General features: G+C 32.5%; 2 protein-coding genes across 4 annotated transcripts in view; both read right to left on the bottom strand.

Annotated features, from left to right (window-relative positions):
* LOC106470884 (hypoxanthine-guanine phosphoribosyltransferase-like) overlaps nucleotides 1-5,153 on the bottom strand; it is a 17,458-nt gene extending 12,305 nt beyond the window's left edge. Inside the window, exons 1-5 of the mRNA XM_013931462.2 lie at nucleotides 5,003-5,153; nucleotides 4,234-4,340; nucleotides 3,160-3,343; nucleotides 2,602-2,667; nucleotides 399-499 (exon numbers count right to left, since the gene is read on the bottom strand). Coding sequence (XP_013786916.1) covers nucleotides 399-499; nucleotides 2,602-2,667; nucleotides 3,160-3,343; nucleotides 4,234-4,340; nucleotides 5,003-5,035 — 491 coding nt within the window. The 5' untranslated portion in view covers nucleotides 5,036-5,153. The remainder of the gene's footprint in view (nucleotides 1-398; nucleotides 500-2,601; nucleotides 2,668-3,159; nucleotides 3,344-4,233; nucleotides 4,341-5,002) is intronic.
* A 4,379-nt stretch (nucleotides 5,154-9,532) lies between these two features.
* The window catches only part of LOC106470801 (prodigiosin synthesizing transferase PigC-like), a 61,545-nt gene continuing 55,393 nt past the window's right edge, over nucleotides 9,533-15,684 (bottom strand). For all 3 annotated transcript variants that reach the window (XM_022400341.1, XM_022400346.1, XM_022400351.1), the window contains exons 38-40: nucleotides 14,488-14,590; nucleotides 12,254-12,328; nucleotides 9,533-9,808 (exon numbers count right to left, since the gene is read on the bottom strand). In XM_022400341.1, coding sequence (XP_022256049.1) covers nucleotides 9,741-9,808; nucleotides 12,254-12,328; nucleotides 14,488-14,590 — 246 coding nt within the window. In that variant the 3' untranslated portion in view covers nucleotides 9,533-9,740. The remainder of the gene's footprint in view (nucleotides 9,809-12,253; nucleotides 12,329-14,487; nucleotides 14,591-15,684) is intronic.

The following is a 15,684-nucleotide window of genomic DNA, read 5'->3' as shown; positions in this document are numbered from 1 at the left end:
CTAACATTATTTTCTGGAACAGTTAATTCTACCACTAGATTCTTTTCCGAATAATATGAAAAAGGAAAGGTGGTAATGTTCCAAGTATGAAACAGTACTTCAAACACACACACACACACACATATAAATAATATACACACAGTAACCCATAAAAAACTGAAATACTAATTGCTATACACATCTTGTTTCAGTCAAGAAAATATAAACTGAATAACGGAAATATGAAAGTTTTCCCAATAAAATATATTTAAATTTCCAGAAAAGTTAAAACATTGCATTATCATGAAAACTACTGTAGTAATAGAATTGTAATGGTATAACCCAACATTGACATAAAATTCAGTAAACAGAACCTCTCTCTCTCTTTTTTTTTAAGTGTTAAAAAATCTGGCCTTTACCTAGCCACCTTTACAGTTTTTGGTTGGTAAGTTTCAAGCAGTTTAAGGAGTTTCATCATGGTTCGACCAGTGTCTATAATGTCTTCTACTACCAACACATTCTGTAAATAAAATCAAAATTTTTTGTAACCTTTTTTTAATACATGTTCTACATCTCCACTCTTAGATAATATAGTTTACATCAAAAAGTAATACAGACTTTTAAACCTCTCATGTGAATATGCAATATACCTAATTTAAATACTAAGAACCAAAACTTAATGTGTTGCTAACTTAAAACATAATTAGAAATGTTCTTAGACAAACCAATACTACTTCATGTATTCCACTGAGGTTTATTAAAAAAGATGCAAGAAAATCTAGATTACACACAATAAATATCTTAAGCTTTATAAAACATACAAATGTGATATTTTTGAAGCAGAAAGAAACTGAAGAGAACATTCCGGAACAATAACATGTAATCATATTGAAACTTACAAGATTATCTGGAGGATCGATAGGATAAAAATATCTGATTTCTTTAGGCTAAATTCTGAAGATAATAAGACAAGGGAACACAAGTTTAAGATTTGGAAAAGGCTAATAACTCCATTTAAGACAGTTTTATGTTTTTCAACAGGATAATTGATTTATGGAATGAGTTACTGTTAGCAGTAATGGAAGTCAGTCCTCTACGGAAATTTAGCATGGAAATCAACGATTTCCCAAAAAATAAAAAGTGTTTAATTTTTTGCATTTGTTCAAGGGTGGGTGTAGAAGGATAGCATTAAAGGATTAAATGTTCCCTTGTAACCTATTTTAAAATTAATAAATTTCATAATTAGAAACAAGTGTTTTGAGGCTGTAATTGTTTTTATTTATATGTGTTACATACTACATCCACGAATTCCAAACAAAATTCTGGAAGTTATAAACTTGTCAGTTAGACTTTTACTATTAGTAAGGTTTATGAAAACAACTATTTCATAATTTTGACAGTAAATCCAGCAGGTTAATAATATTTATTTATTTTAAGGAAATTTTTTACTTCTTTGACTATGCAACATGTACACTAATAACATGTTTATAACCATTTCAGAGATTGTTACAATAAAAAGCAATGTTCGTACAATACAATATACTATTTATTGTGAAAAATTATGTGGAAGTGCATTTTCTGAGGATTAAATTTTTTTTTGTAACTAAATTATTTTCATTTTTCATATGGCTTCTTCTTTAAATGAAAGTGCCTAACAAAAAGTTAATAAGTAGGGCTTTTACAATACAAGAACTGAAAAAAGAACAGTAAACTCAGTAGTTCCTCATAAAAAGTACAATTGTAAATTTCAAATACAGTTTTTACAGGGAATAATTCTACTGAGAAGATGAGCGAGGCTGTGGGAAAATATCTTATTGGGCTGACTATCAACACCTCATGGTCTTCAGCTGAGTGCTTGGATGTGGTAAGTAAAATCAAGAGAGTGCTATGTTTACAGAGAATTGATTAGAAGGAGTGACGAAAAGTGACATTGGTCTTGTTTTGAATAAACTATATATTATGACATTTTAAGAGAACTTATTTCAAGTTGATCTCATTACTATACAGAATATATGGATTTACTAGAATGCACAGAGATGGATTATAGTACTAGAATGATTCTTGGCTCAAAATATATGCCTTGTACTGAAGCATTTGAATTTAGTTTCTTTTGATGCGAGAATTAGCAGGATTTGATTTGAATGTTGAAAATGGTTAGGGAATTACATACATGTTCTTTTGACAACTTACTGTATTTATTTTCCAGAAATAAAGATTGGAAATAGTGACTTACATGTTTGGAGTCACAAGAATTGGAAGCCTTTATGTAAGCTTTTATAACAAAACTACTACACTCATAATGTGACCGACCTGTAGAATGATTTGTCAGAAGTGTGTATACGCTGTTAGCATGGTTTTCTTCAAAACGTAGATGAGTTTATTTCAAAAAGTTTTATGTCTAATAGGTAGTTTATCTTTTGGTGTCTGATGGGTGACTTTGATGGTAATATATATTAAGACTTTCAACAATAATTAAAAAAGTAACTTACCAGAAATTCTTATTTATGTATTTAGCATAGAACTTAGAATTCTACGGTTAGATAATTGTATTTTAATTTTATATTAAAATGTATATCCTAAAATATCAAATTTATTAAGGCAAATACAAAATATTAAACTAACCTTTCCCTTCAATGTACACAAATCTTGAATTCCAATTACTTGAACTACACCAGTAGACTTGTCATCCTGTATATCCATTAGTAATAAAAAAAAACCATTACAGATCACACATGATTTCTTAAGTATATTTAGCTCATCCTGTATACAAATCAACACAACATTATTGCACCATTAAATTTATTCCAAATGCTAAAAAAAGTGTATGTACACAGATATTAAAAGGCATAATATGTTTTTTAGACTGTATACTTCTATATAAATTTTTAAAAGTTAAAAAAATTTTAGATAAGAAAAATTGCATATCAACACATATACAAGCATGTAAATCTACAATACATACTTCCAAATTTAATTTAATGGATACATTTCAACTACAAAGAAATTTATTACAATTATAGTACATTAATTCAGAAAGTTCTAACAGGGACCAAACATACAGCAACATTTATCTAAGTGATACTATTAATCTAATTGCATATAACTACATAAGCCTTGATTACCTTTAAATCAAATAACAAATGTATAATGTGCAAATACAATTTCAAACACACAAGTTACCTCATAACTTTTAAGCCGAATAAAATCCACAGCAATAGGGACTGAATCTGAAGAATACTGGTTGTATAGATTCACTTTGTCTAACAAGTCAGTAAAAAACTTGTAGCCACCTTTAAGAACACAAAGAGCTACTAACGGTTCTTGACCAATTTCAAGAGAAATATCTCTTGCCAGTCGTTCAATTCTACAAGAAACAAAAAACACGATTTCTGAAAACAGCAATCTGATTACACTTGCAGCAAGTTCTTGTGTACATATTTATTACTGTTTACACAACTTCAGGATAGATCTATCAGTGCAAAAACTTTTGTCATAAAAATACATAAAAACAGTGGCTAAGCTAGAAAATATGCAAGAGCAAAAATACATCAAAGTTTTGATATTACAATGAATTGTTATGTTTTGGATTGTTAGACATACTTTTGATTTTTATTTGTTACATGCAAAGTTAAAACGTGAAAGTTCCATGTTTGCCTTCATAGGTTATCATATACATACTGAAATTTACAAAGTGGGCTGTAAGAGATTTGAGAGAGTTTATTTAATGGCATCAAAAGCTTAAAGACCTTGATTCAGAACCAAACAAAACAGTCTCCCGCTTCTAACTACTAGGTATTTTTATGCTAACACCAGTCAGGGTGCAGCATGTTTGGTATGAGCTGTAAGTATGTTTTAAAAAAGAGTGCAGAGCCATGTTATTATGGAAAAAAAACAACTTCAGAATATTTGACTAGGAGTAAAAAACTTGCAGGATGTGTTATTTGTGGGTTCATAATTCTGACACAACGTTAATGATTCACAAAATACTATTTAATTAGAAATTATTAACAAACTTAAAATTTGTATAATTTCTCTCATTTAAATAAAAATCCCACTGTAGTTGTAGTTTTTTTTTCATAGTTTGATACTATATTTTTCAAACTTTTCTATAACTTGGACGAGCAACTACCATGCTTGTGATAAGCTAAGTTTTCAATTTTGTAATTTAAACATATTTTATGGAAATTTTGCTGCTATAGATGATCATTATTTACAAAAGTGAAAAAAAGAACACAAACATACTGATAAGTTCACCTGTCATGAATGATTCCATATGGTATTAGCACTGTCTCCAGAGAATCTTCATAATGTTTTGGAACACAGAAAGAATCAAGATTAAATCCCTTAAAGTCATCAGGAATCTATGTAAAAAATTGAAGTTATAAAATTTTTTAAATTTTCAAATGATAATACATATAAATTTAACACCATAAACTAAAGTTAAATCTGTGTGTAGCAAGTTTCAACTTTTCAAGTGAAAGTGACACATTACTGCGATGTTTGTAAATACTTTACATGTATTTTACACACTTAAACACTAACGATTTAACTTTAAGTTTAATATTATTCATTATGTACTACTAGTTTTACGAACTAGCTTTAAAAAATTGAAAAAGAAAATGACATTGTATTAAGATTTGAATCTCAATAACTCATTTCTAATTCTAATCATTATTATTACTATTAGTCATTACCAACAGTAACAATATTTCCTTTTTCACGTTTCTGGTAGTAGTAATCAAGTAGTCATTCAATTTCTGTAAAAACTAAAATCTATTTTGTATCTTAAAAATAATATCTAAAAAAATTTCCACAAAAAATTAACGCGACGTGCTAAGTTTTGCTATGGTAATAATTATGTAACAGAGACAGCAATTAGCTACACACTATTTCTTGTAGACCACTGTTATTCGAACAACAGTCAACGAGGCCTCGTTTAGCGTTGTGCCTTGTAAGCAATACAACGAAACGTTGCCGTACGTAATTAACTTTTTTGGTTTTAACTTTTCTACAAACTTCTTACCACAATGAATGTATTTTTCGACATCTCGACCATATGCTTGAAATAGAAACAGTTGCTTATCCAACCCACTTATCCAGTTTTATATATACTGGCCCACAAATTCCTGAAAACAAATCAAGGTTATAAAAACGTCTCAATCATTACAACTTTACACAAACAACCCTACTACTAATAAAACCAACATTTCCTTTACTTACTGAAAACTTCGCCGAAAGCGGCGCTACCGACAAAATTCAATGTGTGTGCACATTTTACCTTGAAGTATTAGAGGGCCATAACTGTCCAGAATATGATTTGGTTTCCTTTAGATGTAAAAAAATAATTTAATTCTATGAGTATTCTCTCAGTTTAGCCACAGCTGCAAAATGTTATTCTAACGGAGTCATTTTAATTGACTTTGCTTAATTAATTAAGTAAGCCCCGTCAGTGTTACCAGGTATTTTCGTGTGCTGTAGAATAAAAATTTTGGACACCTCCAACAATAAATTCCTTTTTGAACTTTGAGCATTCTTAAATAAAAACTATTTACAGTTTTGTTTAAAGTTTTCATTAGAGTTTGTTTTATGTTTTTAAAATTACAGCCTAAAAGGAAGGGAGATCAGTCATAAATACCGACAAAATGATGTGGTTATTTACGTGGCGTTAGTAATCTTTCAGTAGAAGAAAATACGTTCATTATTACACTGATGTAAAGGATGGACAAAAGAAAATCTTGATTTATGCTCTTACAGCTGGAAAATTGGATAATACAGTAAACAAACTCCTAATCAAGAGTGTGCCAAAATATGTAAATGATTTTGGACGATATACCGTAGCAAACGACTCCGGACTCCCGAAAATTATGTCTAATCCACACTTACCTTAAAAGTAACATTCAAAATATAATACTCGTGTTAAGCATTGTTGGAAATAACCAACTTTATGGGAATTGTCCCTTATGCAGAAAGCGCAAAATTGGCTATTTTTCACAAATAAAGCTTAACACGACCTATTATACCTATATATTTAGTAGTTTCTATTATAATATAACACGTGTATCACTCACATTAAGCCTTTGTTTTGAAAAACAAGCAAAACAAAGACTTATAACAAAATTATTTCCATAGACGTTGCTAGGTACTTTAAAGATTCAGGGCTCGAGCACATAGGAGCGGGAATTTTCGGTTTTTCAGTATGATATCAATCATGGTTTTCTATTCTGATTTTTCAAGACACAACTGTGGATTCGAGGCACTGTCAAATAGAATCGGGGTACGGAACCCGTGTGCCAGTGCCCAGCGAAGCTTCTAATTGCTTCCATGTGGTAAATATTGTTATTAACAAAACCCCGTTGTTGTCCCTGGTGGTTTGAGAGCCTAAAACGCTAAAAATAGTTTTTCGATACCCACGATGGGCAAAGTACAGCCTATTGTGTAGCTTTGCGCTTAACAACAAACAAACCAAACCCTGATGTTAATAAAAAAACGTTTGAACTGGAACTGAATAAATCTCTCCCTGATAATTAAACCCTTTCGTTAATTTAGGATTTATGTCATCACATACTGTTCTATTCTGTTGATAATAATAATAACTTTTTCCAAAGCATTTGATCTTTTACATGGTCATTTTAATGTTGTTAAGATCTAATATATAAATATAAACATACTTCGATATTAGACAAGTTGAGATTCAAAATGATAAACTAATGTCTATGTTTTCAACTTGCTAAAATGAATTCCGTTCAAAGCTGTCTTTTTATAATGTGTTGTAAAGCTTAGATTGAATAAAATAAATATCTAAGAGTCAGACTGAACTTGAGTGATGCTGTTTCTTTGATTGATATTATTGAAGGTAATAAGGTTTAAAGTATGCACAAAATGACACTAAAAGCTGTAATAACGAAAATATAGTTCACCAATAAGTAGGAAACAACACACAATTCATATAGTAATCTTCTTTCGAAAGCTATTGGTAACACCCCACTTTTTAATAACGGAAAAAAAAGCTGTTTTGCAATTTGTTCGTCTCATTTGTGACTGAAACACGACTGCACCATCAAACAACTGTATGGGAAAATACTTGAAAAGCATCTTCCAAAATATTCCAAGAAAATAAATCAATAATTATGAAAAATTGTTTTCTTGCATAATATGTTTGTTTGTTTTTTAGAACAAAGCTACATTGGAATATCTGCTGTGTCCACTGCGGGGAATCGGACCCCAGATTTTAGCGATGTCCCGCCAGGGGACTGCATAATATGAAATCAGTGTGTTATTTCTTTATCGTAATTTAAAAGCCAGCTTAGTCAAATGCTGACCGAAAAAATGTAGAAGGTATAATAATGTTTAAGTATTTTAGTGATGGTCTAAAATTTTTGATCTCATGTGTTGTTAACGGATAAAATAATTTAGTAACATTTAATGCAATGCATTCTTACCTATTCAAGTAACATACCTTTAGTCCTACCTCTTGATTTTCACTACAAACCTGCAAATTTCCAATGTTTATTCCAACTGTTGTTTCTCCATTCACAGAGCTTATAGCTATATGTAAATTATTCAGTTGCAAAATTTCAATGCAACGTTTTAGTATTATATTTCAATTATATTCGCTGTGCTGAATGACAACCTTTATAACACTTTGAAATCAGACTTTCTCAGACAACACCCTACGCTTAGCAACCTTACAGTCAACTACAACCGTTGATCTGATCATTGAACACTTGATATATGTATGTGGAAGAGTTCATCGTGTTATGTTCAGTACAAGTGTTATAAAGATTGTTTATGTTTAGAATTTTTGCGTAGAGGGTTATTTACGCATAGTTGTTCTTAATTTCTAACTTATAGACTATAAGAAAGGCAGCTAGTCAAAAGCAACCAAACAATAACTCTTGGGCTATTCTTGTCTGACCGAATAGTGGGATTTAATCGTGACTCTTACAGCACACCCACGACTCTAAAGTGTAAAGCGTGTTTTGGTGACAATGGGATGTAAACCCAAATCATTGAATCCAAAGACCGGGTATTTTAATCACTGGACTATTCCTGGCCCAGGCAATAGCTTAGATGAACCAATATGTCCATTAGACTTAAAATAAGTCAACTATTCGAAAGCGCTCGAGTTTTGGGTCTTATTTTAAGTCTATTACACTTTATATGTGATCCTAACTCTTTTAGCAAAACCAACATGTCCATTGTTGTCCTTAAACTTTGTGTTATGTTATTGTGGAAAATGAGAAGGACTGAAGTGTATTTATTGACAAATGCCCGAAGTCTTTGTCTGTGGGAGAAAGAACCTATAGAATTTAGAAATCTGCATTTAGAAAGGGTTCAGAGGAGGGCTACTAGGATTATATATTGGATTGAAAGGTTGTCATACGAGGACAGGTTAAGATCTCTGAAATTGTTTTCTCTTGAAAAAGAAGAGCTAGAAGAGATTTGAGTGACGTGTTTTAAGATTGTTTAGGGAAATGACAGTGTCAATGCATCATCTTTTTTCATACTCATTGATGAGAATGGTAGAACTAGGGGACACAGATTGGCACCATAGCCAGATGGTTAGGGCGCTCGACTCGCAATCTGAGGGTGGCGTGTTCGAATGCCTGTCCCACCAAACATGCTCGCCCTTTTAGCCGTGGGGGTGTTATAATGTGATGGTCAATCCCACTATTCGTTGGTAAAGAGTAGCCCAAAAGTTGACTAGCTGCCTTCCCTTTATTCTTTCACTGATAGATTAGAGATGGCTAGCGCAGATAACCCTCGTGTAGCTTTGCTCGAAATTCAAAAACAAACAAACCAGTATGGCAGAGTAGAAATCGTTTTCAGTTGAGACAGCTTTATTTTTATAACAGCATGGTTGATTTTTGGAATGGGTTGCCTTCAGATGTAGTGGGTGCAATTGATTTAAGGAAGTTTAAAGGAAGCCGTGATATTTGAACAATGAGGACTGGCTTTCAGTATTTTATTTTAATTTTAATGGATGGAACACCCTAGATTGACCAACAGGCCCCTTGTTGCCCTTAAATTATATGTTATTTACATGGTAAGCATTTCTAATATTTATGTTAAACACAGGAAATACCTATTATGGGCTTATAGTTTAAACAATTTTTATTAAGTATGTGTGCCATTAAACGTTTTGAATAGAAATCCTGACTTGGAAATAAGATATTGTCTTTATCTTTGTATCTTGAATTTATGGCAAAGCTACTAAAGCTATCTGCTAGCGTCACCAGAGGGAAAGTAGCCAGTCAGTGACACCCAACTACCACCATCCGTGTTGAGGGATTGTCTGTCACTCTTAAAGCACCCAAAGTTTAACGCGTTGGTAATATTTAATGATATCGCACGGATTCGAATATGGCTCTCCAGTTCCAAAATCCAAAGTTCTACCACGTGGGCCAAGTTTTTGGCCAACCCGTGCCCATGTCTTTATCGAATTAACATTCTGTAATTATATAAGAAACGCTGTATGAGTGACGTACTTATGGAAACTATAATGCATTTTCACGAGTTATCAAAAGATTCTTATTTCTGAAATTATCTTTATTGCAATTTATATAAATATTCAATAATTGAAATATTTTGAATCAACAAGCTCAGAAAGAACATACGTAATCTTATGCATTTTGCATCGATTCTACATCAGAGAAAGAAAGCCCATCCAAAAACACACCTAAAAAGAGCAAAATCAATTCCATTTTCATTGTGACATATGTATAATATCACCAATGTTAAGAGCTTATAATCATGATGAGCTATTCTTCTTTTCTCTCTTCCATCTTCTTCAGTACACCTTGTGTAGCATCAAGAATTACCAGATCACCTGAAATAAATATAAGAGAATAAATGGTTGACATTACTGGAGACAAAGTAGGGTATTCAAATATCCAACTAAAAAAAGATGATGCCTGAAGTAATTCTTGTAATATACATGTATGTATATATATTTATGTTCAAACAACATAAGGCCAAAAACAAATAGCATCTATTTTTCATGTAAAAAAGCTTTCTCGTTTTTGGCCTTGTTGTCTCAAATGTTTTTAAAATGTTAATAAAAAGAAAAATATGTTACTGTTCGTTTTCTTTCCTCTTAACTGTTGCGTAATTCTGACTAATATACGAATATATATATTGATATGTAAATAACCAAAACTCGTCAATTGAAAAATAAACTGCAAAACAGATAACCCCAAAGATAGCTAGCTGCAGAGTAAATCCACAAAATGCTTTATTGGGGAATATCCGGTCTTATCAGCATTTATGAAAGGCGTGTGAAGATCTAGTTGGTGTATGAAATAAATTTAGTTACGATGTAGAACCTAAATGCTCAAATTAACGTCTCAAGTCATACGCTACCATGACCAGTTGTGGGCATGGTAATAACCTCATTACTGCCAAAAAATTAATCAGTATTAAAATGTATTGCAATAGATAAATAGAACTAAATAGCCTCTATATAATTTGATATTTTGTAATGTACATCACGCAGTTAACATCCTAATTAATGGCTCCACGGTGGCTCAATAGTAAGCCTAAGGACTTATGATGCTGAAGATCGAATTTCGATACCCTCGGTGGGCAGAACACAGAAAGTCCAATTAACGTCATAAAATACTGAAATAAATGAATATAATGTATTACCTTATAAAAATTATACAACTCACACCAATAACTATACACTCATCAGGAGGGTCGCGGGTTCGAATCTCCGTCCCACCACACATGCTCACCCTTTCAGCTGTGGGGACGTTATAATGTGGTGGTCAATCACACTATTCGTTAGTAAAAGAGTAGCCCAAGAGTTGGCGGTGGGTGGTGATGATTAGCTGCTTTCCCTCTAGTCTTTTATTAAATTAGGAACGGCTAGCCAGATAGCCCTCGTAAAGGTTTGCGCGAAATTAAAACAAACAAACACACATCTGTTTACTAAAAAGAATACAGCAAATCGTTGTTTATTCAATATTTGTCCTGTGATATGACTTCCTGCTTTTGCAATACGTTTTGGAACCGCCTGACGCTTTTCTGACTCCTTCTGTGCGTCTTTACTAAACATAGAAAATACGTGATGTCATCGGCACTGCTTCTTATAATACCTTATTCATATTGCGAACTTCAATCATGGTTGAACTTTCGGTTAGAGCTTTGGAAACGACCAACAAGAAGCTTTTCAACCTTCAAATAGTTGGGTCCCGTAACATCGCTGTCACTTGTTTTATCTCTACGAACTGAACTAATACTGCATCTTATTTTGTTCCCAAGTGTTCCCCACTGGCTCAGCGGTAAGTCTACAGCCTTACGACGCAAAAACAGAGCTCCGATACCCGTGGTGGGCAGAGCACAGATAGCCCGTTGTGTAACTTTGCGCTTAACGACAACCGACGAATTTGTTCTCAAAGTAAGATAAATGTAAACAACTCACATTATGGTCGAACTAGCGATAACAGTTCGCCATCATATGTCATTCTTTGTTTTCAATCATATATGAACAAGAAATAAATGGAAATGATAAAGATGATACCAAAACGCTTTAAAACTAGAATATTGATCAAGCTTCATTAACAGTTGAGAGCAATCGTGATTCAGTTCGCAGTGTTAAACATATTTAGAGAAATCGTATAAGATCTATACATCATTGTAAACTTGTAAAATGTTGGCCAAATTCGTATATTTTGTGTCCAATTAAATCATAAATGAAGGTCTATACCACTCTTGTTACGGGAAATGTACTTACATAATCCACTCTCATAATAGCAAGAATAATGATTTTTTTTAAATATACAACACTGAAGCTTTTAGGATGTTTCTTATGTCGAGAAACATCATAAATGAAACACGTTCCTTAGCTTAAAAATAATAAATTAAATATGTATTTTAGCCTATAAATAATAAATGAAACACGTTGTTTAGCCTTTAAAAATATATGAAACATGTTTTTTTTAGGCTTTAAGATATGTAAAATATATTTTTTATCCTTAAATTATATATGAAATATATTTTTAGCCTTTAAAATATATGAAATGTGTTCTTTAGCCTTTATGGTCTATAGCATTAAGTTATCTAAACTTTCTAAACCTTTAGCCTATTTCTAATCATGAATTGCACTCGACTAATTGGGTAATGTTGTGTGAGTAATTTAGCTTTTAGTGTGACATCACGTTTCCATGGTTTGGTACGTTATTGTAGATATAAATGTGACACGTAAAGTTCTATTGAGTTTGTTCTCTATAACTTTAAGTTATGTCTGTATCAAAATACGTTTTTCCCCTACCAGTCTTCAGAATGGTCGTTGCACCGTGGACTGCTACAAGTGAAGGAAGGCCATATTCCCTCGCTACCACAGCACCTACAGACAGATGAAGTTCCAAATATCTAATGTTATAAGTAAGTCCAGGCGTTTGTTAAAATACTTTCATTATATGTTTATCTAAAGGCATAATAGTATGTAGTAAATGAAACAAAAAATAACAATAAAAACAAATACTGAGCTAAAAACAAAATATTTCAGAAATTCCTAAAATCTGCTATCAATTTCGCTTTTTCCATTGCTCTTTTTGTTTCTGTGGATACAATTAAAACGAAGAATGCCAAACCATCAAGTTCTTCATTGAGATACCATAGATGTCCAGCAAAGTTTTTGACAGGCAGGTCTTGAAAGAGCAGAATTCACCTTCTTATACTTATACATAACGTTGTAGAAAGTTAGTATCACTGCAAGAAGTAGAAATGGTATCAGGAGCAATGAACTATGCTCTGAGATAGACTCAAACAACGTAATTGCAGATGTCACGAAGTCATCTTTCTCAACGGCTTAAAGTGTCCATAACATAAACATACAGATTTGAGGGTATATAATGCTTTGGCCATCCTTCGTGCACGATACAGTGCACCCGGTGCTATAAATTGCACTCCATGAGGATAGATGTCACCAAGAAAGGTTATGGTTAGTTCAAGAAACTCTCGATAATTTTATTCTTGCCAGGTAGATGTAGCAGAAAGTCAATTAGTGTAAAACTTAATTTAAAACTGCGCTTAATTCTAAAGAAATTGTAGACAACTTAGAATAAAAATAATAAGTACTAGCATCGAAATGAATTTCTTATACTTTGAATTATTATTTTTTGTTATATTACTGAATTTCCCTTTTAAGCTTTAAAAAGCTATAACCTGAGTTTTAACTTGCTTTAATGGAGTTCTTTATTTAATATTCCGATTGTTACTTACATAAGAAGCTTGTTTGTTTGTTCGAAGTTAAGCACAAAGCTACACAATGGGCTATCTGTGCTCTGCCCACCACGAGTATCGAAACCCGGTTGTTAGCGTTGTAAGTCCGCAGATATAGGGGGCATATAAAAAGCAGTTGCACTTGACCGGTGGTGTACTACAAATGACAGGAAGCAGTCTATAAAACAATGTCTTCCGCATTCTGCGAAGTATGAGTGCATACAAGATTAGAGAAAGATATATATAGCTAAAATCTAGGATATAAATCAGAGAACAGAGGGTATAACGGCGTTACCTCGTGGAACACTAGTTGATAAACAAACGGAACAATGCATTCTGTTGTTAACAATAATTTCAGTAACGATCTCTAAGATAAGTGATTAGAAACACATTTGAAGATGGCATAGCAGCTTAGAAATGTTGGTGTTTATAACAGAGGCTGTCGTGTCAAATAGAATCGAAGTTATTTTTATATATTCAGAAAAACAACAACAGCTGCGTCTTTAAAGTTCAAAGGTTATTTCAAGTTTACGAGAGCTTTATGAATGATTTAAAATACGCTTCTCAAAATACAAAAGTACTAATTGTGCAAAAATTTTCTAAGAATTCACTCATTGTGGTAAGAGCTCAATTTGAGCATATCTAGTGGGGGAGCTCATATAGTTGCTATCCCTGTTGATAACAGCATTTAAAGCGTATTCCTAGGAACTAAAGTGATAATTGGCATAAGAGAAAGTAAATAGACCGGCAAGATGAAGAATTAAGAAGGGGTAACATCCTTAACAATGCACTTATGGCACCATCTTCCCCAATATCTATCTTTTTTTTAGAGAAACTGGGAGAGATATTTATTTCAACCAGTGCATTTGGTTTGTTCTCTGGTGACAGAGCAAAAATCTGCGGACTTATAACGCTAAAAACCGGGTTTCGACACCAGTGGTGGGCACAACAAAGACAGCCCGTTGTGTAGCTTTGTGTTTAATTACAAAAAACAAAAAACAAAAACAATTAGTCTAATTAAAGGGTCGTCACCATTAAGAGTTAAAATCAGAATTAACAGAAAGTTTAGAGGAACAGACATCAGGTGGGAAGAGGTAACATTTTCAGTAGTTTTTCTTATAAGTCCTAACGTATTACTATTTTAATAACATCAAAGTAATGTACCATAATTCTTGTGGCATGACACTGGGCATTAAATCTGAATGTTAGTTTCTTATCAAATCTCTAACATCTTTCGACATACAGCAACTACTATTTTCGAAAATTTCCAATGCAACCTACCATGGGAGATCAGACCACCCAACTCCGTAACAATGCCACTCAGAAGTGGAAAGTACGGAGACCACCCAATGTCAGTTGAGTGGGCAACAAGAATATCTCCTTGCTGAAAATATAAACGTGTATGTTATTGTTATATGACTTATCCTAGGAAGCTACAAGTACTGAACATTATCTTTGCAAATTAAATGATTTAAGAATAGCAAAATGTTATTAAGCTTTGTGAAACAAAACAGTAAAAAATATTATATCAGAGTCAATTTTATACGTTTTCAAAAGTTAGTACACACTTCCCCAACAGATGTCTCTAACTACAATAAGCGATGTTTCATAATTCCGTAGGTTCATAAAATAAATATTCAAAACCTATAATATAATTATACAAGCAAAAGCACACATCCCCAGTGACGGGAAAATTTAAGTTAATCTATCAAAAGTACCCGTCGCCAGTGGCGGGAAAAGTTTCAATTACTCTATCAGTTTAAATTATTTCATGGACTTTAAAAGATTAATTGTGTTGCACTCTTGGTTTCACTCAGAGCCAAAGCTCCAAGTTACTTATACCGTCCACCGCGAAAAGTAGTTGTTGAGCATTTCAATCATGCTAAGAGCCGCTCGAAAATAACATACGGTAAACCTACATTTTTAATCTTTAAGTTACGTCACATTTTGAAATGTGAATAATAGTGTGATTAATCCCCAACCATTTAGTGTAGAATATCCTGCTGCAAAATAAAATTTGCCATCAACATTCTTCATGCCTGTTCTCTCGTCATTTCAAAAGTAAATAGGAGACAAACGAACCTTCTGACAGACACCATGATTTGCAATATACAAGATAATGTTTATAATTGAAACATTTGATATGAAACGATATTTTGTACAATATCTAATCAACTAAATGAGATAAGTAACTCTTCATTATCAGTAAACTTGTCATCAATTATTACTGAAAGTATTCAAATTCGTGCTGCATGAAGTATGTGAAGATTACTGGAAAAAAAAAACTGAATATGAGGCCTATATTTTGGAGAAGGAAAGAAATTAATTTTATTCCTTTATTCTTTACCCAAAGTTTTTCTGGCGCATGCTTAATAATGAAGTGCAGACTTTGTTAACAGCTATGTTTGCGTTATTTTAACAGCATAGAGTTCAGTTTCTTCAACGCTTGAAGAGGTACATTGTGCACTGTAGGTTCAG

This window comes from Limulus polyphemus, unplaced genomic scaffold, assembly GCF_000517525.1.
Source record: "Limulus polyphemus unplaced genomic scaffold, Limulus_polyphemus-2.1.2 Scaffold107, whole genome shotgun sequence".
Lineage (NCBI taxonomy): Eukaryota > Metazoa > Arthropoda > Merostomata > Xiphosura > Limulidae > Limulus > Limulus polyphemus.
The sequence above is the reverse complement of the archived record's forward strand: the minus strand, read 5'-3'. Positions and strand labels throughout refer to the sequence as shown.